Source organism: Astatotilapia calliptera, chromosome 7 (assembly GCF_900246225.1).
Source record: "Astatotilapia calliptera chromosome 7, fAstCal1.2, whole genome shotgun sequence".
Lineage (NCBI taxonomy): Eukaryota > Metazoa > Chordata > Actinopteri > Cichliformes > Cichlidae > Astatotilapia > Astatotilapia calliptera.
In genome coordinates, this window is record NC_039308.1 from 55,651,753 (window position 1) to 55,676,309 (window position 24,557).

Sequence of the window (24,557 nt, forward strand, 5' to 3'; positions counted from 1 at the left end):
ATGTAAAGAGGTGGCAGAGGAGGTGGGGTGTGGAGCGGTTTAGCCAGTTAACATTTTCTCATTGCATATATGCTTTAATGCTGCTGTTTGAACAGTCCTGAGAACTGCTGAAGTCGGGAATTACTCTCAGCTCTCCATTCATACAACATCTACCTTTCAAAATAATAATACACCATGGGCTGAAGATAATAATGCATACTATATAGCTACACTACCTGCTGTTTTACTGACGGCTTCGCTCCAGAGTTACATTCACTTGCATTCCAGCTTGTTAAAATCTAATTGTTGGTCTTTACAATAGCAGTGCTTAGTTTAGAGTTGCCCTGTAATCTACCTTTTATCCCAGAGTGGCTGTTTTTTATGCTCACAGTAATAGCTGCTGATTGTGTAAGTAGAATAAGAGTGGTTTGCATCTGCATGCCTATTTCTGTGACTTTTCTACAAATGCAGCAGAAAAAAATTCAAAGAAATAATTTCGGTCTTTCCAGTGTTGTAAGTTGCAGTGGAGTGACCTTGAAACTCCTGTTGCACTGTGTGGAAATATTTTATACTCAAAGAAAAAGCTATTGTAAATGAATAAAATATATATATATTTATCATTGTGCCACAGTTTGTGTTTTTTTTGTTTTGTTTCTTTTTCAGAAGGTTTTGTCAACCTAAAGCAATCATTTCAGAGAGCAATGTGCCGTAGTGTTACGTTATCCTTCAAGGATTGTCATTCGCACTTCTTTTAAGCCTCATTCTGCGTCAGGTTTTTCATTTTGTTTGGAAGCATTTATAAAATCAGGTCTGATTAGGCCCAATATTGTTTTCTGTCTAGCCACCTCCTCAGTTGTTCTGTGACAGACTTGTGCAATAATCCAAGCAGTTGTAGCTCTCAGGTTCTGCTCTGCTGCTGGTGTTACAGTCAGTCATTAGAGCTGTATCCTCTCCAGATGGCTCCTGACTTCCATCATCTCTATTGAATTGTACACGTTCAGACTCCCCAGCAAGCTGCTCTTTGGCCATTTTCATGTCTTAATATTTGCAGGAGCAAACAAACCTAATCTAATGCAGGACTCTGCTGATGGACTAGTGATGGTCAAGGGAGATGGAATTACAGAAATGTTTGTCTACCGTGCTGTTTTAGTGAGCGTGATAAAATACAAGAATATGAGGTTGAACAGAGAGGCACACACAGTCTTGATAAAAAAGGAAAGTATATCCTCCTTAAATTCTAAGGTTTTATGTACCAGGACACATATAAGTATGGTCTGGTCCTTAGTGGGTCTTGGAATTAGATAAATACAACTTCAGATGACCCATGACATATTACACTGTGTCATTATTATACAATCTAAACCAAAATTCAGGAGCAGTCCATGCACATCCTTACTGCTGAGAATAAATAGGAATTTAAAGGGTTAAGTAGCAGCCAGGTGCTGTTAATCAGATCCACATCATTAAGTAATTATCAGCGTCGCCACAACTGTAAGAGCAGATGTTTTGGCATTTTGCTTACTGCAGCATTCAGGAGTGGATTAACACAATGACAAGGAGGAAAAACATCAGCGGTGATCTTATAGAATCAATTGCTGCCCATCAGTCTGAGAAGGGTTATAAGACCATCTCAAAACAATTTGAAGTGAATTATTCTACAATCAGAAAAATTATTCGTGGGAAAAGTCAAATTCCAGACCTCAGCCTGATTGAAATTCTGTGGCGAGATTTTAGAAGAGCTCTGCATAAATGAATGGCTGCAGACCTCCATGAACTGAAACAATGTTGCAAAGAAGAATGAGCCAAAATTCCTCCACAATGATGTGCAAGACTTATTAAGTAATTTAAAAAATAATTAGTTCAAGTTACTGCTGCTAAAGGTGATTCTACAAGTTACTGAATCATGAGGTGCACTTATTTTTTTACACAGTGCATTTCCATTTTGCCTTAATGTTAGTTAAACAAACGATGACAGTGTGATATGTCAGGCGTTGTTCGTCTCAGGCTGCACTGACCTAATTTTAAGGCCTCGTAAAATCCAGGATGAGTTTTCACTGACAGAGCGTGTGCTTTCTTTTCACCATGACTGTGAGTTTTGTCTCATCTTTTCTCGAAAGCAGAACTGAAGAAGTGTTGAATGCTTTCGAGTGTTTGCATGAGGATCTAAGTGAAAAATTTTTCTCTCACACTACTGTAAGCTCAGGGATTATCATTATCCTTCTGGATTTCATCATGTGGTTTCGGCACTACTTACTCTCTGATGTCACCGATGCTACTGACAACTTACTAAAGCGACTGTTTCTGCAGACCCAGTCTCCACAAAGTATTTGTCATCACAGGTAACTGTTGCTTTTTGGATGAGACGGCCTCTGTTTTGAGAAACGTCCACAAAAATGCAAACATTTTCTGCTCCCTCCTTATATTTAGCGTGTGGTGGGAGATGCCACGGAGCCTGCTGTATCGTCAGTCTGGGGGTCTCTTGCTGCTTGTCTGGAAGAGTGTATCTGTGGAAGTGCTGGATGACAAAAACTCAGTGGGACTTCTCTACCAGCCTGCATAGAGGAGAGCTCATGCGGCGCCATTACCCCTTCTTCTTTGTGCTCATCTTTTCCACTTTGTTTGAAGAAAAACTCGTAGAAGGAAAGGAGCTATTGGAGAGGAACTCACGTCTATGACAGAGGCTCCATCACAGACGGTCTCATTCATGCCATCATTATAGAAAATTTACTTCGCAGACTTTCTCTGCTTCGACTCAAAGGGGGACTGTGGCTCAGCACAAAAAAACTCATTGTTTCCGAGTGTGGCTGAAGTCTGAATCCTGTCAGTGTGAAGACTTGAACTTTTGCCTTTATATTCAACCATGGAATAAAATACTAAAAATTCTTTTGGTGTCACAGTACATTTTAGAACATATAATCAAAAAAAACATCAGATAGTCAAGTGTTAATTCAGAGCATAAATGTGTCTCTTTTTGATTTTCAGCTAAATATCTGGATATATAATATTTAGATCAGCAGTATGAATGTCTCCAGGTTTAAATGGATTTATCAGGCCATTGCCGATAAACTACCCAGGCTATAGGTCGTTTTATTTTTTCATTCATCTCTATGTAAAATTGAAGGTCAAGGAAAGCTGGAGGAACTCAGTCTCTTTCCTTTTTTTGCACACGCCTAAGAATACCAGAATTGACTCACCCTAATAGCAGTAAATGATAAGACACCCACTGATTTGTCTCACACTGAAGTCTTCTTCCGGAGGAGAGTGCGAACAGGGAGAAGTGAGAATAATGATGCAGGGGTGGGGGGTGTTTTGACTTGTCTCCGTTATTCTTGCCAATTAGAGAGATTTGCACTTCTTTTCCCCGCGCTCTTCTCCTGAAAGGTTATGTTTCCTGCCTTAGTTCAGCTAATTTTACATATACTGCAATCAGGCAGAAGCTCTTCTTGGGGTAACACTTTAATATCAGAACAACTCAGAAATGATGAGCTGCTAAGGCAGAGCACAATGCACATTCAATTCCAGGTAAAAATGCCCCCGCAGGAGGTAATTGTGAGGATTTGTTCTGCGCCTTTAGGTGTTATATTCGGCCCCTGAGATTTCCTTTTCACAGTTTTGACCTGAGTGTTGTTGGAGAGCGCGTTTTAATAATGACCTGTTGACATAGACGCAAACACATTGGAGCATTGATATGACTTCACAATCTCTCCTTCTGTGTCTTCCAGGAGTATAGGTCGGTCGCAAGGCCGTTATACTACCCACCAAGATGGTGGCCTTATCGTTGAAGATTTGCGTGCGCCAGTGCAATGTGGTGAAGACGATGCAGTTTGAACCGTCCACCCCTGTGTATGATGCCTGCAGAATCATCAGAGAGAGAGTCCCTGAAGCCCAGACAGGACAAGGTTGGAGGATGATTGGTGAAGCCGAGTTACATAATGGAACTTTATGGGCTTCTACATTTGTATTCTCTGTTGCTTTTTCTGTTTCAGCCTCGGATTATGGCCTCTTCCTGTCTGACGATGATCCCAGGAAAGGAATCTGGCTCGAGTCTGGAAGAACCCTGGATTACTACATGCTGCGAAACGGAGTAAGATTTAGTCATATAGTCCTGGGTGGAGAACTGTCAGTGTCAGTTATGGGTCCTTAAAGTGATCTATATTTTCTAGTGGAAGCCGAGACACTTATTCCTCCCAGCTTGCTGGAAGCGGCAGTTTACGGCTGAGGATGATTAGTAGGGCTGTGGATGTCATCGCGTTTCCTTTGCTGTTTTCTCAGGATGTCTTGGAGTATAAGAAGAAACAAAGGCCACAGAAGATCAAGATGCTGGATGGTGCCATTAAAACTATCATGGTGGATGACTCAAAAACAGTTGGCGAGCTGCTCGTCACCATATGCAGTAGAATAGGTTTGTATCTGTGCTATGAGTTCGGTGAAGATTAATCATGTCATGCCACCACCCAAAGCTTAAATTATTCATCTTCTGTTTTATTTTTAGTCAAAGGCATACCACTGACTTCATCTTCAGCTACATTAGGAGACTATGTTATCATGTGCTGTTTAGTTTGTATTTGAAAAGCATATTTGTCTATGCTTGATAAAGTCCTAATCGTGTTTTGCTTAGACCAATGTGGACATGATTCATCGGGATAAAACAAGCTTGTTTCTAATCAGCGACTTAAGTATTCTTCCTAATGCCCAGAAAATGCTGTCACTCTTTGTCATAGAGGTGTTCCCTAAGCTGTATATTTCAATTACAATGAGCTGCTCCCATGCCTAATTGGGTGAGGAAGAGAGGGATGTGTGTCTGGCAGATAGCTTTATTGGAAAATGTTTATTTAGAGTAGGGCTTTCTGCTTGGCTTCTTCTCCTCTTCAGCTTCAATTTTACTTTGCTGGCTCTATACCAGCTTTCCTGAACTTCTGTTTCAAAGCAAAGAGAAATGGATAAAAAGAGAGTTGCAACAGTATTGCAGTGATGCTTTTCTCTGTCGTGATTATTGAACCACTTACTTGAAGCATTTCCACCTCCTAAAAAAAACTCCCTGGCTAACTTTTCAGGAATCACCAACTATGAGGAATACTCCCTCATTCAAGAGGTGCCAGAGGATAAGAAGGAGGATGGGATGGGGACACTGAAGAAAGACAGGACCCTGCTGCTGAGAGATGAAAGGAAGATGGAAAAGCTCAAAGCAAAACTTCACACAGATGACGACTGTGAGTGCAAGCTTGAAAAAGCCAAAATGCTACTGGAATCTTGATGGCTTTACGGCAGCCATCTGACTCAACACCATCATATGGACGTGTACTTTATCACTCGAATCAAATTTATTGCATTGACATATGAAAGTTAATTAATTTTGTGTTATCTTTTTCCCCCAGAGGACACCAAAAATGTTTTTGCAAATGTATAAATCAACCTTCAACTAGCTTTCGTCTCAGCAGAAAATAATGCAAATGAGACTCTTCACGGCCCGTCAGGATTTTCACTTCCCAGTATTAAATTTGGTAGATTTTTTGTCAAAGCTGACGGGTCTGCAGTTCTCAAAATCCCTGGTTAATTTCACTATTACCATCCTCCTCTAGTAACATCTTTGTAAAACTGAATGCCTGTTCATTTTGATGTATTTAGTAATGGAGCATGTGTATTGATTGGGCAGTGAACTGGCTGGACCACAGCAGGACATTCAGAGAACAGGGGGTGGAGGAAAGTGAGACTCTACTGCTCAGGCGCAAGTTCTTCTATTCAGACCAGAATGTGGATTCACGGGATCCTGTTCAGCTAAACCTGCTCTATGTTCAGGTAAACCTGTTACACACATCTTTATAATAAGATAGCAAAAGAGAGAACAATAAGAGAGAGACCCGAACCCCCCCCCCAATGTAAGGCCCATAATAACCAAGCATATGAAATATTTCAGACACAGGACCCAATAACTGTGTCGTCTTTGTGCCTGTAACTTCTGACCAGGCCCCGACAGACTGAAATGTGGTTAGCTTAGATGTGGTCCCGACAGGTTTGACTTGTTTCTTCGCTCTTACAATACAACAGCACAACAACACGGAAAGTTTGATCACCGGATGATGAAAGTAATATTTTTGTTTGGCTAATGTCTGCGGCAGAAAAAGTTATAAATAGTAGTAGGACAGAGTTATTCAGAACTTTCTGTTTGCTTGGCATTGCTCACAATGCATAATGAATACGGTCTGATAGAGCTCTATCCATCCATTCACTTTCTTCCACTTATCCAATTCATTTAAGGCAGGCTGGAGCCTATCCCAGCTGTCGTAGGGCAAAAGCCAAGGTGCATGTTGGACAGGTCGCTACTCTGTCACAAAGCTAACACAGATAGATAACCACTCATATTCACACCTACAGCCAATTTAGAATTGCCAGTTAACGAAACCAGGAGAACAAGCAGACTCCCAACCCTCCCAGTACAGTGGCTGGCAAAAGTATTCGGCCCCCTTGAACTTTTCCACATTTTGTCACATTACAGTCACAGACATGAATCAATTTTATTGGAATTCCACGTGAAAGACCAATACATAGTGGTGTACACGTGAGAAGTGGAATGAATGGCCCAGGATGTGAGTGGGCGTTAAGGCGTCTGGGGAGGGAACTCAAAAATGTGGTGTATGCTGTACAGTGCAGCGAGGAATGCCCAGACCTCTACATTGGAGAGACCAAACAGCCACTTCACAAGCGCATGGCACAACACAGAAGAGCCACCTCCACAGGACAAGACTCAGCTGTCCATCTGCATCTTAAGGATAAAGGACACTCTTTCGAGGATGCCAATGTTCACATTTTGGACAGAGAGGACAGATGGTTTGAAAGAGGAGTGAAAGAGCCATCTATGTCCACTGTGAGCGACCATCTTTGAACAGAGGCGGGGGTTTACGACACCAACTCTCTGCCATCTATAATCCAGTTTTGAGTTCCCTTCCCAGACGCCTTAACGCCCACTCACATCCTGGGCCATCTGACCTCAGGAATTCGCATGATAAGGTGGGCCCAGGTTTCACAATGAGCTCACCTGAAACTCTGGCTGATTGGGACCCACGCCCAGTTTCCCACCTTGGCTCAGGCTATTAGAGGATCATCAGGGGGTCCTTTTGTCCCTCTTTGGGGGGATACTCCCACTAGGTTTAAATCTGGGACTCCCCACCATTTGACCTTAGAACTGAAGAAGCTTCTCGGATGAGAGGTGAAACGTCTTCAAGCAACTTAAAGAAGTCCAGACACTTTTCTTTGCAAGCTCCTTTGACTACGATGACCTGGATGACTGAGAACCTTCACAGACAATGAAAATCATACATGATTCCAAATATTTTTTACAAATAAAAAACTGAAAAGTGGGGTGTGCGTAATTATTCAGCCCCCTGAGTCAATACTTTGTAGAACCACCTTTTGATGCAATTACACCTGCCAGTCTTTTAGGGTATGTCTCTACCAGCTTTGCACATGTAGAGACTGAAATCCTTGCTTCTTTGCAAAACAGCTCCAGCTCAGTCAGATTAGATGGACAGCGTTTTCAGATCTTGCCACAGATTCTCGATTGGATTTAGATCTGGACTTTGACTGGGCCATTCTAACTCATGGATATGTTTTGACTTAAACCATTTCATTGTTGCCCTGGCTTTATGTTTAGGGTCGTTGTCCTGCTGGAAGGTGAACCTCCGCCCCAGTCTCAAGTTTTTTGCAGACTCCAAGAGGTTTTCTTCCAAGATTGCCCTGTATTTGGCTCCATCCATCTTCCCATCAACTCTGACCAGCTTCCCTGTCCCTGTTGAAGAGAAGCACCCCCAGAGCATGATGCTGCCACCACTATATTTGACAGTGGGGATGGTGTGCTCAGAGTGATGTGCAGTGTTAGTTTTCCGCCACACATAGCGTTTTGCATTTTGGCCAAAAAGTTCCATTTTGGTCTCATCTGACCAGAGCACCTTCTTCCACAGGTTTGCTGTGTCCCCCACATGGCTTGTGGCAAACTGCAAACGAGACTTCTTATGGTTTTCTGTTAACAATGGCTTTCTTCTTGCCACTCTTCCATAAAGGCCAACTTTGTGCAGTGCACGACTAATAGTTGTCCTATGGACAGATTCCCCCACTTGAGCTGTAGATCTCTGCAGCTCGTCCAGGTGGACGGCCTTGTCTTGGTAGGTTTACAGTTGTGCCATACTCCCTCCATTTCTGAATGATCGCTTGAACAGTGCTCCGTGGGATGTTCAAGGCTTGGGAAATCTTTTTGTAGCCTAAGCCTGCTTTAAATTTCTCAATAACTTTAACCCTGACCTGTCTGATGTGTTCTTTGGACTTCATGGTGTTGTTGCTCCCAATATTCTCTTAGACAACCTCTGAGGCCGTCACAGGGCAGCTGTATTTGTACTGACATTAGATTACACACAAGTGCACTCTATTTAGTCATTAGCACTCATCAGGCAATGTCTATGGGCAACTGACTGCACTCAGACCAAAGGGGGCTGAATACCCACTTTGCAGTTATTTATTTGTAAAAAATGTTTGGAATCATGTATGATTTTTTTTTCCCACTTCTCACGTGTACACCACTTTGTGTTGGTCTTTCACGTGGAATTCCAATAAAATTGATTCATGTTTGTGGCTGTAATGTGACAAAATGTGGAAAAGTTCAAGGGGGCCGAATACTTTTGCAAGCCACTGTATATTCAAACCCAAGACCTTCTTGAGAACACAGTGCTAACCACTGCAGCACTGTAGTGCCCCCTATGAAATGTAACATTCATGGGATTAAAAAACTGGAGAGATGTGATTAAGGCAGTATAGCTCAAGTTTGAGATTTTTTACAGTATTTTAAACTAATAAAATACCTTTCTTTTTCTATCAGGGACACTACAAACCACTTTATGGGATGAGCCATTTAGGTTTCACACATTAGACAAGCAACAGCATGTTGTACATGCTACATAATTATACACCTAACATTTGCATACCACTGGAGTGCAGTGGCTAGCACTTTCGCCTAAATGCAAGTACATTACACATCATGTGTTGTCGACAGAAGTCATGTGTTAATTCCTTAAGCAACCGTTCATCCGTTACAAGAATGATAAGGTTTTATGTGCAAATTTCGGTTTTCCTGTCAGACCAAAACAAACAAAATGAGATTAGCATTGTTTGGTTTATTTTAATTCTAAAGATTAGGTGTACATTTGCTAAATATGAAATAAACTGTAGCCCTTTTTGCACAAAGAAATTATTATTTATTTAACTCCCTTCACTCCTGTTTACTGAGGGACTGCGCTGCAAGCCTCTGGACAAAATGCCGCCAATTTCCGTACAATGGAATTAATAGGACGTGAAGCAGCTCGGGGAATGGCTCTGGTATCAGCATGCATGTACGCTGATGCTAAATGCTTTCACTGATGAGAGCAGCGAGCGTAAATCAAAAGCAGAGTATTCGCACACAGTATAAAACAAAACAGGGAATTAAAAGAAGCTAAAATGCTCCATTAAGCTGAATGGAACTACAGAGCCTGTCAGGGTTTGTCACTACAAACAAGGCTTTTATTAAAAATCCACTATTTCTATGAAATATTGATTATTGCAGCTTTAAATCACCTTTTAATTGTAAACAAATAACAAATAAACATGTTTTTCTATATACAGACATGTACTCCAGAAACACATCACTAGCCAGTAGGGAGGAAATCCCCCCACTGACATCTGGAGATGAACAGCAGGGTGTGGAGTGCCCAGACAAACACACATACTGTACAGATGTACCCTCTGAGATTGAGGGAGAGCTCGAGAGTAGTGTTAATGCATTGGATGCTCCCCCTCACAAAAATGCATAATCTCTGAAAGCAGCAGAGATGTATATCGCAGCTGAAATGTATCTATACATATATAGTTATTTATATTTGACTCTCCCGTCTTTTCAGTTCCTCCTTCCTTGGAAGTTCTTGAATATGTTCAGAATTGACATCCTGCCATCCACCCTCTCTGTCTGCTACAGATGCTCTCCTCCCTTCTATCTGTCTGTTCCTGTTGTTGCCTCTATTTTTTTGTACCCTCCATTTCCTTATTTTGCAGTTTCTCTGTCTCCACTCCCTTTCCATCGCTTACACATTCTGACAGTCGCATACATCCCCACCCTGTTACCCTGGCACACATTACAACACTGTGTGTATCATGCTCTCCTCTCAACACAGGCTCATATTTCCTTTCACAATAACAACTCCGCCCCCTGCCCTTGCCCTCCCCCATCTATCTTTCCCGCGTTCTCTCTCTCTCTCTCTCTCTCTCTCTCTCTCTCTCTCACTCACTCACTCACTCACTCACTCACTCACTCACACACACACACACACACACACACACACACACACACACACACACACACACACACACACACACACACACACACACAGACGCGCGCACGCACTTGGCTCGGCACAAGGCAGGAGCTCTAATTTGTCATTGTGTTAAAAAGACCGAACACAGCCAGAAGAGTGGATCATACCACAGGCTGCTCTTGCTCTTTCTCAGTGTTCCTTTTTGAATTTTTTTTAGCCTACAAATGTTCCTCTTCGCCCTCTGTCATTCATAATTCCAGCAATTCTTAGAAACTCTGTACTATTATTGTGTAACTGTTCATGTAGTTCATGACATCATTGCTGGTCACTATTTGACAGGACCCTCCTGCATATTTGCAGTGATCTCATATATGTATTCATGATTTTAAGCTTACATGATTTCAAACTCAAACACCCTATTATGCCCACACACACACGCGCGCGCACACGCACTCTCACACAAACATTAATGAAAGCTCTGCCAGTAAAAGAGTAATCTTCTTTACCACTTGACCGCTCCCTTTGTATTTATCCTAAAACCAGCATAAATCTCCATAGCAATAGTATCACCCACTGAGTTTTGCTTTTACATTTAACCCTTGATCACTTAATCAGATGTATTACATGTGTCAAAAGTTGGCATATTTCAGCACAGGGTCAGGTTAAGAATTTGTCTTCAGGACTTGATATTCTACAGGATGTAACACAGTTATAATGCTGATATTTTAGGGGTCAATTCAACCTTTACCGCACAATACATATAGAAAGAGAAGAGGAAAAAGGAATCCATTATTTTTAACTGGTTTTAATATTTCAGTCAAGCACTGCTATTTGACTATATACCTTTGCCATCATTTATTTTTGGGGCTATGTGTGCTGTCTGCTCTGCTTGGCCAGAGTGGAACAGTTGACCTCAGCGTTGTTGCCTCAGGCTGTATGTGTCACAGCTTCTGATGTCTTGTGCTTCACTAAAACCAGTTCTTGTATCACTTACCATATCTGCTTCGAGAAATTCGGGGTCTGTCTTCACTCTGTTGCCTTTTTACAAATATGGTATAATATTTATCCGACTGGTTCTGTGCCTAATGTGACCATTAATCTGAAATCAGCCACTGTCAATTAATTCTTTATCAATGGTCAGCTCTTACAGAAAGTATAAAACTAGTAATGAAATGCATAAAAATCAGCTTCATTCATAATTTGCCATCACTAGCTCACATGCAGCTGTGTGCCTGTCAATTTCCAGTAATGCACGTACACAATGAAACGACTACAGGCTAAACAGCATGCTGTATTTACATTGAATACAGTGACACCAGATATTTACCTCACTATACAAGTTATATTATCCAACAGTAATATTCTGATTGATGATTATTTGAGAGTCGAGCCATCATTTCTGAGCCAAAACAGCAATTGAGGATGAACCCACTTTGGTTTCTGGCTGAGTGACAGCTGTTACATTTACTCTGCTGAATATTGACTCCCTTATCTCATTGCGTTGAGGAACAGTGAAGAGCATACTTTGGATTTGCAGTCAACCTTCACTTTCATTTAAGTAAGGGTTTAGTATCCACTGATATGAAACCCCATTAAGTTTTTCTAAATCAGATTTTGTTTAAAGAAAAATTAAATAAAAACATAAATGAAATACCATGTGCATGCCACAGCTGTTCTAAATTAACAGCAAAAAATAATTAGCAAGATTATTTTTTTATGTTTCTTTAACGATTAATCAACCAGAATGCGCAACGTCTAATGAAATGTATATTTTTAATGCTAAAATATAATTATGGTTGTTATGAATGAATTTTCAAATTTACCGTTTTACAAAATAGCAGAAAAAACTGTAAAGCATCTTATTATTTTCTAATTAATTACTTCTTTTAGTTGTTTAATGTTACGCTTGATTAATTTCTGACTTATCAGACAACTCCAGTGTACATACCCACTCAAAATTAGGTATAAAAACATGAATTTGTTATTTACTTAATAAATACCAGTACACACACACACATGGATGGATGGATGAACTATGCTTTACACATTGTAATACCTCTCCATGATCGTCTGGTGCAATTGCCACCTAAATATTTTTTCTAAATACTTGTGAACCAACTGGTCGAAGGAAAACTCGGTGTACAGTGAACAGTGTGTAGCGGAGTGAATGGCATGTGTGAGGGCTAATTTTAGAGTGTCTTCTGTGTCCAGCAAGAGCTTATGTACTCCACAGTGAATTGCACTTGGGAAAAGACTTGATTGTGAGTAGAGGAGATTGTTGTTCTCATTACAGCAGTGAGCTGCTGCTTAGTGTTTCATTGATGTAATGGGACGTAAGAATGTATCAAGTCCACGCTGTGTACTGATATGCTAATGCTAAGAGCATGGATGGAGCCTCTATCACCAGCAAGGCCTCTCAGCTTTGCGGCGATTAAATTTGCTACAGTGAACTCGAAAGAGAGAGAGCAGGGGGCAAAGCTGACTGCCCCCTGGAGCACACAGGTACAAGCATTATACAGAAAGGCTTCTGCTTCTGTGTCACCCTAAAAGGTATACATATTATAAAGAGCCTGAAAATGTATTGAATCATAAATGACATCTCAGTAGCACCAAACAGACATAAGGGTTAAAAAAAAAAATCCTTCATTAGATTGCTTAACACCATACTGAGGACCATTCTGTGATGCAGACGGGTACTGTGAAAAACTGGTGCATTTTTGCGATATCCTTTCCTTTTTAATAACACATAACTGAGTGTGATGACAAATACTTGAAACTGTTACATTTGAAAGCCGCCAGAATTGCTTTCATTGTCACAAACAAATTTTATTTGGCTCCCCTGTGTGCCTTAGTCTGAGATATGATGTATATTCTCTAGAAATGCACTTAGTCACTTAGAAGACTTCATTCTTGATGCTACAGTGCACGCAAAGCGCACAATGAATTGTTCATTGGAGAGCTCTGTTTGGGTGAATTGTGGAGCATTCCCGTGTCTTCGTGGTCTATTTCCTGGATGTGTGTTACTGCCTTACACTTATCCACCCATACCTCTTTTCATGTCTCCTCCAGGCTAGAGATGATATATTGAATGGATCCCACCCTGTCTCCTTTGATAAAGCATGTGAGTTTGCGGGGATCCAGGCTCAGATCCAGTTCGGACCCCACGTGGAGCACAAGCACAAGCCTGGATTCCTGGAGTAAGTTTTTATTATGAAGAAGATGCCTTGATACGAAGATTCAGAATACTTGTTTAGCACATGCTGTACTTTTATACACAGGCTTATTTCAGCTGTATGGTAGCTATTCCCTTCCATCAGTAATGGTTGTTACTTCAGGGATTTCCTCCCATGGAAAGCTCAGGGGTGATGTCAGCTGTTACAACTGTTTCCTGATATGTAGGCAGTAAGGCAAAAATGACCTCATAATTAGAGGTATGTTAGAAAAAGGAAATGCCTGTAGCTGAAACCAGTTAAAATGTCATTTGTCTCCGTAGCCTGAAGGAGTTCCTACCTAAAGAGTATATCAAGCAGAGAGGGGCCGAGAAGAAAATATTCCAAGTATGTACATTACACTTCTCAAAGGCAGCATGCAAAAAGTGTTTTGTGTGTTCTCTGTTGAGGTGTAAAATACTTTCATAACAGCCAGTACATGACATTTCAAGCATATTTACATATGTACTGATAGGTTTAAGTTGGAAATGTAACTGTTGTTTTCCAGGAACATAAAAACTGTGGAGAGATGTCTGAGATAGAAGGAAAAGTAAAGTATGTGAAGCTTGCTAGGTCCCTCCAGACATATGGAGTGTCCTTCTTTCTCGTGAAGGTAAGCGTTAGCAGGCTTTTTCCCCCCCCAAAAAATACATTTTTATACAATTAAAATAAAAATATCCTCACCTTCTCACAAAATAAGGTTAATTGTAATTGGGTCTTTCATAAGTTACAGTTGATGAGGGATTGTTATACCTTTTAGATTTAACTTATTTAAGTAAAGCTTTAAATAATCTGGCTAAACTGGTGTATTTGTTTCTTTCCCCGTTGTTACTAAATGTGCTATTAAAAAATGCAGTCCAGCGATATGAAACTAAAACCTAAAACAAATGTTAATTTAATGATACAGGCATGCAATGCTTTTGTTCTAAAGAGTGGCAGCTACGACCAGAAAGCTGCCCCAATATGCAGAGTGTTGTCACACAGGAATGAGAGCTTGCTGAAAACACCAAAAAGCCCCATTATCACAACAAATCAGAGTCAGAATCGGAGTGGAAGCGTGTGCGCTTGGAGTTCAGCGCTGTGAAATACTTGTGACAATAGCAATTCTGCTCTGTTCTGCTTTGGCAAACACAAAAGTGGAATGGAAGTGCAGCATGTGAATGGGATAAAGTTGCAGCAGGTATTATTAAAGCTCTCTGACAGCGGCCCATTTGGCTACGGACTTGCAGGAAAGAGGGAAAAGAGTGAATGTGCAGTTGTCTGCTGGGGTCTTAATGGACGATAAATGGAATGTTTGGCCCCATAGTTAAAGTACACTGCAGGGTTCAAATTATCTTTGTGTGCATGGAAGAGTGCATGTGCATCTATGTGTGCGAGCGCTGTCTGTGCTCGATGAGGAGATGTAGTGATGGAGGTTTCAAGACTCTTAAATAATTCACTCCAGCTGCACTCTGCTCTTGACGCTTGCAAGGGCAAAAGCATAGGCCTGGCTTTGTTGGAGCATTTAATGTAACCTTCCATTTCTCACCTATGAGTGTCTAATCACTGCAGGTTTTAGGGCGAAAAGCTTTGTTTTACTGTAAGTATGTGTGTGTGTCACGTGGGGGAAAAGTAAGAAGCATATTTTCCCTAACCGATAACCAAGGTTAAGCAGTTTGAAATGATATTATACTTTCCACTTGAGATTAGAATACCACACTTCCTGCTTGAATGCGGCCTTGGTAATTATAACATTGAGGTGGCGTACCCTAAAACAATGGAAGTTTTTAATAAACCTTTGCACAAAGATATCATGATCACTGGGATAATGTTATCTGTCCTTGTGTTTAAGAGCAGTGAGCTTGAAAAGCTCTTCTACTTATTGGCCTTTGTGTGGTTCTCAGGGCTTTTCATTTTGACCCTGTGATAAAAACAACAAAAGGATTGGACACATTAAACATGAGCAGTCTGCACTCCCGTCTGCTCACTGCTAATTTTTGTTTTGTCCTTCCTATTCCCCTTGGAGGGGAGCCAAGTGTAGGCTTGGCGTCTCAAGTGAGCTGTAATAGATTTTCAGTGGGCAGATAGTGGTGGGGCAGTGGAGCTGGTCAGACAGAGAGCTGGTGGAATAGCATGTTGCTGTGCTGACAGTCTGTGGAGACCCTGCTCAATAAAGCAGCAGTTAAACAAGACTGAACTCTGCTGGGTCACTTCGCAGCTGCCCTTCTCCTCCTCCAAGTGGGGCTTCAAGCCACAGACACAGCCATGTGTATTACGGCAGCATCGGGAGAACGGAACAATGATCTTGCATTTGCGCCTTGAATGAATCATCTGTGTAGGTGTTTAAGCACTGACATAAATGTCGTCTGATGTTTTCTTACTTGACAGGAAAAGATGAAGGGTAAAAATAAGCTGGTCCCGCGGCTGTTGGGGATAACCAAAGAGTCAGTGATGCGGGTGGATGAGAAGACGAAGGACGTGGTGCAGGAATGGCCACTGACAACAGTCAAGAGATGGGCAGCCTCCCCTAAGAGTTTCACCTTGGTACTGTGTCCTCAGCTCCACTTAGAGTGTGCTGTTATATACACTTCTAGTCCTATGCATTATTTGTATGCAGAGTGTGATACATACAACTCTTTGCTCTTTCCCCCATTTTTCTTCACTTTCCAATACAAACAGAATCCTAAAAATTGTAGAGACCTCAGACTGCAATATTGAATGGTTTTTGGCATTGCTAGCCGGCTATTTCTTCTGATTTAACAATAGATACCCGGGGGGAGACTGTGTTTGAATGTTTTATTTATCTGAAACCTTTTTCAATTTTCTTTACCAGCTGTTGGCTGTTTTCTTTCTGTACTGGAAAGGGTCTACTCCATTTAAAGATTAATAGATTATGCAAAGTACTCTGAGGTATATTTGCCAACATTGATTTAAACGAAGAATACTCGCCCACGTGTTTCTGTGGAACGCTTTGAAGTGAGCAGTTTTCAGATTCACTACATCTCATTTTTAATCAGCTCTTTGGAGAAATCGGATGCTCCGTGGAAGCATGTCACTTTTTTTTTTCATTAAGAGCAGAAATGAGGAAGGTACTGCCATGTTTATTCAGCCCCAGTAAGGGTTTTTTGTTTGTTTTTTTTAATCTATGCACAGATAGTAAGGGTTTTATCACGAATAGAGTATTTCTGCAGTCTTGGGTAGATGTTACTATAAAATAATTTCAAATGACTAACTTGTCTTGCCCTGAATCTTTGGACTCTTCCTTGCATTACGAAGGATTTTGGAGAGTACCAGGAAAGCTACTACTCTGTCCAGACTACAGAGGGAGAGCAGATATCCCAACTCATTGCTGGTTATATTGACATCATTCTTAAAAAGGCAAGTAGTTGAAAATAAAATAAAAACACATATCTATCTGAATCAATATGAGATACATCCACCTCTTCACATATTCGGCCCACGGTATTCACTGGTGTCTGTTAAACTTCGCTCTGCAGAAGCAGAGTAAGGATCGTTTTGGCCTTGAGGGGGATGAGGAATCCACCATGCTGGAGGAATCAGTTTCCCCTAAGAAGTGAGTAGTATCTAGTGTATAAAAATGCTGACCATTGTGATTCTCTTCACACAGTCTAGTTATTCATGAATTTAAAGCTTACTGTTTAATTGTGCATGTAATTACATTTCTGCCTGCCCAGCAGTGTACTCCCCGAGAGACATGATGTTAGAATTAAACACAAAAAACAGCACTTTATACCTGAGACAATAACATTAATGCTCTTCTCGATACCCCAGAATACAATTTGTTAAATGGGTAGTTGTGTGATTTTTATAAAAGCTGCCTCAGGGTAAAGCTACTAGAATATAATTTTATTTTGGAAAAAAACGTTGCATCATTTGGAGGTCAAGATATCACACCGGTAAGAAAAAAAGAAACAGCTTGCTAGAAGCTGTTTTAGTCAGGTATTTTTTTCCTATTTGGTTTCTGTCTGTCCAGATTTTCCAGTGTAGCTCAGTGACTGATGGAAATCGAGGTAAAGCAGCTGGACTAGGGCTCTGTCACACAGAATCTGGAAATTTGTTATCACTGGAAATCCACATGGCTGTCAGTGAAACCGCTCTGGCAGAATGGGGCATCATATTCCTGCTGCTTGTGGACCAATTGACTCATGTTGTGGTTCTCAGTACAAAAACATAATTGCTGCCTCTCAAAACAAGCCGTAATTAACTGGTGGAGTCAGGAGCATCTGTTGAGTTAGGCATGAAAACACTTTTTTTTGTACAGTATTTCTTCTGACGTTGCCTGCGTACTGTGGGAGCAGTTGTTGGTGCGTGATAATTGTTTTAATTATAATTCTGTCATTTTTGTCATTTCAGTTAGAAACAGTCACATTATCATTTTGAAGAGTTATTTAAAAAGATCCTCCTGAGTAATACAAGGGAAAAGTTTACTCTAAAATGCCTACATATGCAAGTAATTTAGTTTTTAAATTTTGTGTAGACGTACACGTAAATTTATGTGATAGAAGATCAGATTAAAAGCCTGACAGATGAGAAGATAAACATGATCTTGGCATGAAACTGGACAAAGACCAAAGGTAAACAAATACAGAGACAAAGGCTGACTATTCAGAGATGAGACAATGAGTGTGTAACACTCTTACAGTACTAACGAACAGGAATATAAATAGCAAAACTCACAAGCAGAAAGAACATCATTAACCTCCTAGGACCTGGCGTCCAAATATGCGGACATCACATTTTGGGTTGTCTGGACCACAATACTACATTTTGCTCTGATATCCACTTACAAGGACATTATACTGCCACTGTTCGAATGAAATTTATAAACGAATGTCCTCATATGTGGATATCAGGCCCTTTACAAAATGGAGTAAAAAGATAATTCTTTGTTTTTACACAATCATCAGGTCCCAATCAGCCCAAATAGCAAAGAGAAATTAAAAATGCATGCCATGAAAGAGTTCGGGTCTTCGGAGGTGAAACTAAGAAGACTAAATGTTAGAACTAGAACCTAAATCATTTCACCAGATCAGAAAATAAAGTGGGCGTTAAGGCGTCTGGGAAAGGATCTCAAAACTGGATTATAGATGGCAGACAGTTGGTGTCGTAAACCACCGCCTCTGTTCAAAGATGGTCGCTCACAGTGGACGTAAATGGCTTCTTTCACTCCTCTTTCAAACCATCTGTCCTCTCTGTCCAAAATGTGAACATTGGCATCCTCGAAAGAGTGACTTTTGTCCTTTAGATGCAGATGAACTGCTGAGTCTTGTCCCGTGGAGGTGGCTCTTCTATGTTGTGCCATGCGCTTGTGAAGTGGCTGTTTCTTCTTTCTTCTTCGTTCAGAAATTTGTTTGAAATGATGATCTTTAAATATGCAGTTGTTTAGAAACGGGTCCAAAAGGCCTTCCCAACTTAGAAATCTACAATTCTTCCTCTTCACAAAAAACACTTCAAAGAAACCATTTGAAGGCCAAAGTTACTATGACATTCATGCCCATGATGAGTGTAAGTAACCTTCTGACCACAACAGCATGTACAAGCATATAATGTGCATAGGGAACAGCTGTGGCTTGGGAAACAGTGTGGGTTGGCCACTAATCATATGGTCGGTGTTTTGATCCAAACCTCAGTGCTCCTAATGTAGGTGAATGGGTGAATGTGGCTTCTAGTATGAAGTACATTGAGTGGTCAATTAGACTGAAAAATGTTACAAATATGCGGTCTATTTACAATACATAAAGTTAATGTTTTGGTGTGATTAATTATAAAATTCTTCTTACTGCTTTCTATTTCTTTTTATTTTTTAATAAGGTCCACAATTTTGCAGCAGCAGTTCAATCGGGTAGGCCGTGTGGAGCACGGCTCGGTAGCCCTTCCAGGTATAATTCGGTCTGGGTCTATTGGCGGGCCTGACACTTTCAATATGGGTACTATGCCCTCTGCTCAGCAGCAAATCACCACAGGGCAAATGCACAGAGGACACATGCCTCCACTGGTGAGTAAGCGCTGACAAACATGCTGGTCTGTTTTTTCTTTTCTTTTTTGCTTTGATTCAGATAGTAACTGAAACTGTAGCTTCCAACCTGTGGGCCATTTAGGAAAAAATGTGCGACCTAAAGAAATCTGATCAAGAAAGTTTCACAATCTTGCAATCAGACTCCTTTTGTTAGGCCATTTGCAAACACTGTGTCTGTGTTGTTTGTTGCTGTCAGAGTCTAGCCCAGCAGGCCCTGATGGGGACCATCAACAGCAGTATGCAGGCTGTGCAGCAGGCCCAGGCTGACCTGGGACATGTCGATAATCTGCCTCCACTGGGCCATGACTTGGTGAGCCATATTACAACCAGTTACTTCAGTTGTGGAAAATATTTCAGAACAGTTGCACCATGCATAGATGGTGCACTCTACCACATTCCCACAATCCTAGCAATCCCTTGAGTTGTGCTTTTCTAACACTCGAGATTGTGTGCTTTCTGATATTACAGCCTCTGGATTTGCAAAGCAAAGATGGCTTAAAAAGAATCAAGCATTCTAATCACATCAAAGTCCATCAAATATCTCAAATATAATTAGGATGTAGGACTGACTGTAAATGTGGAGGCTGTATTTAATGCTTGAGTGTTTCCAAAGCCATAGGTGTTGTACTAGCCTAGTCCTTTAATCCTGTGAAAGAAAGCTGATATGAGCTGAAAATCACACACTACGATGAATGCCAATAGCTCTCATTTTCCTCCACCAAAAGGCATCCAGGGTTTGGGTTCAGAACAAAGTGGATGAATCCAAACATGAAATCCACTCTCAGGTTGATGCCATCACTGCTGGAACAGCATCTGTGGTCAATCTCACTGCAGGTGAGTGCCTGGGAAAATGCTAAATAACTAAAAAAAGAAAAAACAAGGGATGGCATATGTTATTATTTTCTGGTTTTATTAATTTCTATATATGAGCTTTGGTTTCTGAAGTCTGCACTGGGTATAGTGCAAATGGTGTAAATCAATATGTTTTCCAAGTCGGCGTTACTGAGATGGTATTAAAACTAAAATGTATGTCTCAATTTTGCCTCAAAAATATTTCTATGATTCATAAATCTTGAACTTGTTGTCCTGAAGCAGAGTTTACTGCCAGTGTCTCTTTCAGCGCCTCATGATTTTTGGCGCAATGCCAGTCAGGTTCCAGCCAGCCTTTTGCTTGGTTTTAATCTTACCTTGCCATCTGTTTGGTTGCACGTATGCTAGCTTCTCTGTCTAATACAAAGCGTTTTTGTCAGCGTGCTCATCTTCCATTTCAAATGGGTTCAAGCTACAGCACTGGCACTGATGTGCTTGTTGCAGCATGTGAAACACAAGCTTCTCCGTGGCTTAGCAAAATTAAGGTGGCAACAGCATAACATATTAAGATGCACAGCAGAGATGTAACCCGATTAGCTTGTAATGATGGCTATCCATCCTCTGCAGGTGAGCCGACAGAAACTGACTACACAGCAGTGGGCTGCGCCATCACCACCATCTCCTCCAACCTGACGGAAATGTCTAAGGGTGTTAAGTTGCTTGCGGCATTAATGGACGATGAGGTGGGCAGTGGACACAAGCTCATGGGTGCTGCCAGGATGCTGGCAGGAGCTGTGTCAGATCTGCTCAGATCTGTTGAGCCCGCAGCCGCAGAGGTGAGGCACCTGCTGATTATTGTAGTGATTTGGACCTCATCCTTATCTGTAATCGCAGTAGTCACAAAGGCACACACAGTTTTGAACTGCATTTTTTTTTAATCTGTGTCCCAGCAAAGATGTATTACAGAAGGTTTTACGGGGATGATTTTTTTGATCCTAAATTCTGTTTGGATAATTCATGGGAGCCTCTGTGAGAGCAAGCCAAGCCTGTGTAATGAATGTGATGATGTCATTCCCATACAGCCCAGGCAGACGGTGCTGACGGCAGCAGGAAGCATTGGACAAGCCAGCGGGGACCTGCTCCGTCACATGGGGGAGGGCGAGACTGATGAGAAGTTCCAGGTTGGACGCCACCCCCTCACTGTTTCTATGACACTGCTGGCCAAACAGGAAGGCACACACATTTTCTGAACTCTCTTTAAAAATGTCAATACAAACTTATGTAATCACCTCAGACTTTATTATTAGACCCTCACTTTATGTGGATTTGAAACAAAGTGTCAGAAGGAGAGCTTTTAGTAGTAAAGTGGCAATGCATTGTTCCAGACCTCCACTAACAGCACCGTTTCAGTAGCCTTCTCTAGCTACCTAATTTATTCTCTTACTCTGAAATTCATTTACATGCCATATACACCTTAGTTTAGATGTCCTCTCGCAGCTTTTATACCACTCTCTTTGGTGTTAATGCCTGGAGAAGAGGGCTCATAAATCATCCACGGTCTTGTTCTCATTGACCTTGAGACAGTGTTCTTCTGTTACATTAACATAGTTTGTATTCCATTTGCTATACATAGTAGCACAGATGTGCTGCCTAAAATTCTTAACCATTTATCTCTTTCTGTTATGTGCTACACTTGTTCCACATGCATTAGCTGTGCAGTAATCACTCTATATCGATTGAAAAAATATGAAAACATTTACTTTCCTGATCCCATCAGTCACATGTTTGCAGCTGCGCTGTGTTTCAGTGAAGGACATTGATTAATATGTTGCAGGACACCCTGATGAATCTGGCAAAAGCAGTGGCCAATGCAGCTGCTATGTTAGTCCTGAAGGCCAAGAACGTGGCCCAGGTGGCCGAAGACACCATATTGCAGAACCGGGTGATTGCAGCTGCCACTCAGTGTGCCCTGTCCACCTCACAGCTGGTCGCCTGCACTAAGGTACTGATGTAAAACTTGTTCGTCTCAGCAGCCCAGTAGGTAAAGGACAAACTATTAACCAGAAAATGATCCAAAAAAAAAATATATGGGACTTATATGACATATTTAAAAAATATGTAATACTAATGTTTTATCCAATTGAAGCAGGTCATCATTGTATTTGTTGAATTCTTTAAATAGCAACTAAAGAAATGTATTCCGTATATATGTAGCAATATGTTTTATTTTAAAGCCTCACTTGTTGCATTTGGTTAGATGAGGTAAGATTAATTGTAGATGCAGTTTGTGTCTTCAAAATGTCTCTATTTTGTTTCCTTTGACTATTTCTGCCAACATCTGTGTGTGGTGCAGGTGGTGAGCCCAACCATCAGCTCCCCAGTGTGTCAGGAGCAGCTTGTCGAGGCCGGGAAGTTGGTGGACCGTTCCGTGGAAACCTGCGTCAAAGCTTGCCGCTCGGCCAGCGACGACGGTGAGCTGCTGAAGCAAGTTGGGGCAGCAGCTGGTGTGGTGAGCCAGGCTCTCAGCGACCTCCTGCAGCACGTCCGCCACTATGCCAGCTGCGGCGAGCCTATTGGACGTTATGACCAGGCCACGGATACGATTATGAACGTGACCGAAAACATTTTCACTTCCATGGGTGATGCTGGTGAGTGAATACCTGTGTTTATTTGAATTGTTTTAATGTGTTTTGACTTTATCACAGAGGTGCTGAAGGTATATTTGTGTTTATGTGTATGTTAAGTGATCTTAAAAGTCCTCGACGTGTTTTGAAAGCTGACACTGTTCGTAATGGCTTGAACCATGAGGCCGAAGAATTTTCAAACACAGTCGATTCTCAAGGGGTTATGGGAAACATGTCATCCAAAACCACTACAGAGTACTCAATCTGGTCCCAATCAGCATCAGGAAGACTTTGAAATTTAACAGAAAACACATGACCTGGGGATTTTTTGAGAGAACAAATGTTTAAATGCTGAGGCACTGCTACGCTTTTCTCATTTAATCTCTTTGTTGAGTTGATTGTCAACAGAGTGTGTTGGTTGAATCCCAAGAAATTAGCATGTAGGCTGTAATGCATATAAATGTATTTCATAGTCTTCTCTGGGTGAGCTATTTTTGAGCCGGAGGTGGGTGAGTGGGGAAACACAGCTCTTTGTAGCAGGTGTGTGTGGAGATGCAACATATATCAAAAGATTGTTTTATTTGTGGGAACAGGGATGACTCACTAGAAACCTAGCTATGAGAGTAGATGAAGATGAAGATGGTGTGAACCTGCACGACTACAGAAATTTCTTACTGATGCACTAGGTTTGCCTGTTAGGATGAATTAATATACTGTGCTAATTTGTCGAACACTGAAATACTTACAGCTGTAATAGCTCTGGTCGTGTAAGTTTAAGTAGTATGATTTTTCAAATTTACATAAAAATTGTTTTACCTCTACAGTCTCATATGTAAGATGGTAATGAGAGCCGAACTTACCAGTAACAGTCATCATCCAATCACATCAATTATGCCTTTAATGAAGATCTGTATGTATTAATGAGGCGCTCTTATAGTCAAAGTGTTAGAAATCCTTTTAGTGGCCTCACAAGCGTTTTGTCTACATTTTCATAGGTGGCAATATTTCCAAAACCTTTTAAAAAATATGCTGGCTGTCAAGGCTGATACAGATGTACAGTTGAGAATTACGTTATTAGTCTCCGAAATTTAAAGTTTTTGTCAAAATTTCCAGAGTGGCTTTTTAACACAGCAAGAAAGTTTTAATTTAGAAAGCATAAATTAATTCTGTTTGCACACAATAACTGGTGGATCATATCAGAATAAATAAAAATGACCAGGGTGAAATATTAATAACCCACTGAAAAACTGATCTTTTTATTGAGCCATAGCACAAACAACTGCTGTGCAAAGATTTGCTTTAACTCTGTAATGCTCGAAGCTTGTACAATCAAGTTATTTTATGGTGTTTGTGTTAAAGAGTCATCAAGAAATTGTCAAAAATTCAAACAAAGCCACAAAGTACAGATCAGAGGAAGGATGTGGAAGATTTCAAGGACTCTGAAAAGCAAACTAGTGAGAGACGTGTTTCACACCAAGAACAACTCAATTTCTGCACATGAGATACCTTCAAGCCTGACTGAAGAATCCTAAGGACAACCTGGAGAATGATTATGTATACTGGAAGCATCTCTTTTGGTCAGATAAGA

At 41.0% G+C, this 24,557-nt stretch overlaps 1 protein-coding gene across 6 annotated transcripts in view; it reads left to right on the forward strand.

Moving 5' to 3' along the window:
- The window catches only part of tln2b (talin 2b), a 93,213-nt gene that overhangs the window by 36,584 nt on the left and 32,072 nt on the right, over window positions 1–24,557 (forward strand). For all 6 annotated transcript variants that reach the window (XM_026175915.1, XM_026175917.1, XM_026175918.1 and 3 more), the window contains 18 exons: window positions 3,702–3,878; window positions 3,966–4,063; window positions 4,252–4,381; window positions 5,034–5,189; window positions 5,633–5,775; window positions 13,380–13,507; window positions 13,804–13,867; window positions 14,028–14,132; window positions 15,887–16,042; window positions 16,775–16,876; window positions 16,996–17,072; window positions 19,331–19,514; window positions 19,732–19,845; window positions 20,261–20,369; window positions 20,973–21,181; window positions 21,428–21,526; window positions 22,180–22,347; window positions 22,699–22,993. In XM_026175915.1, coding sequence (XP_026031700.1) covers window positions 3,743–3,878; window positions 3,966–4,063; window positions 4,252–4,381; window positions 5,034–5,189; window positions 5,633–5,775; window positions 13,380–13,507; window positions 13,804–13,867; window positions 14,028–14,132; window positions 15,887–16,042; window positions 16,775–16,876; window positions 16,996–17,072; window positions 19,331–19,514; window positions 19,732–19,845; window positions 20,261–20,369; window positions 20,973–21,181; window positions 21,428–21,526; window positions 22,180–22,347; window positions 22,699–22,993 — 2,473 coding nt within the window. In that variant the 5' untranslated portion in view covers window positions 3,702–3,742. The remainder of the gene's footprint in view (window positions 1–3,701; window positions 3,879–3,965; window positions 4,064–4,251; window positions 4,382–5,033; window positions 5,190–5,632; window positions 5,776–13,379; window positions 13,508–13,803; window positions 13,868–14,027; window positions 14,133–15,886; window positions 16,043–16,774; window positions 16,877–16,995; window positions 17,073–19,330; window positions 19,515–19,731; window positions 19,846–20,260; window positions 20,370–20,972; window positions 21,182–21,427; window positions 21,527–22,179; window positions 22,348–22,698; window positions 22,994–24,557) is intronic.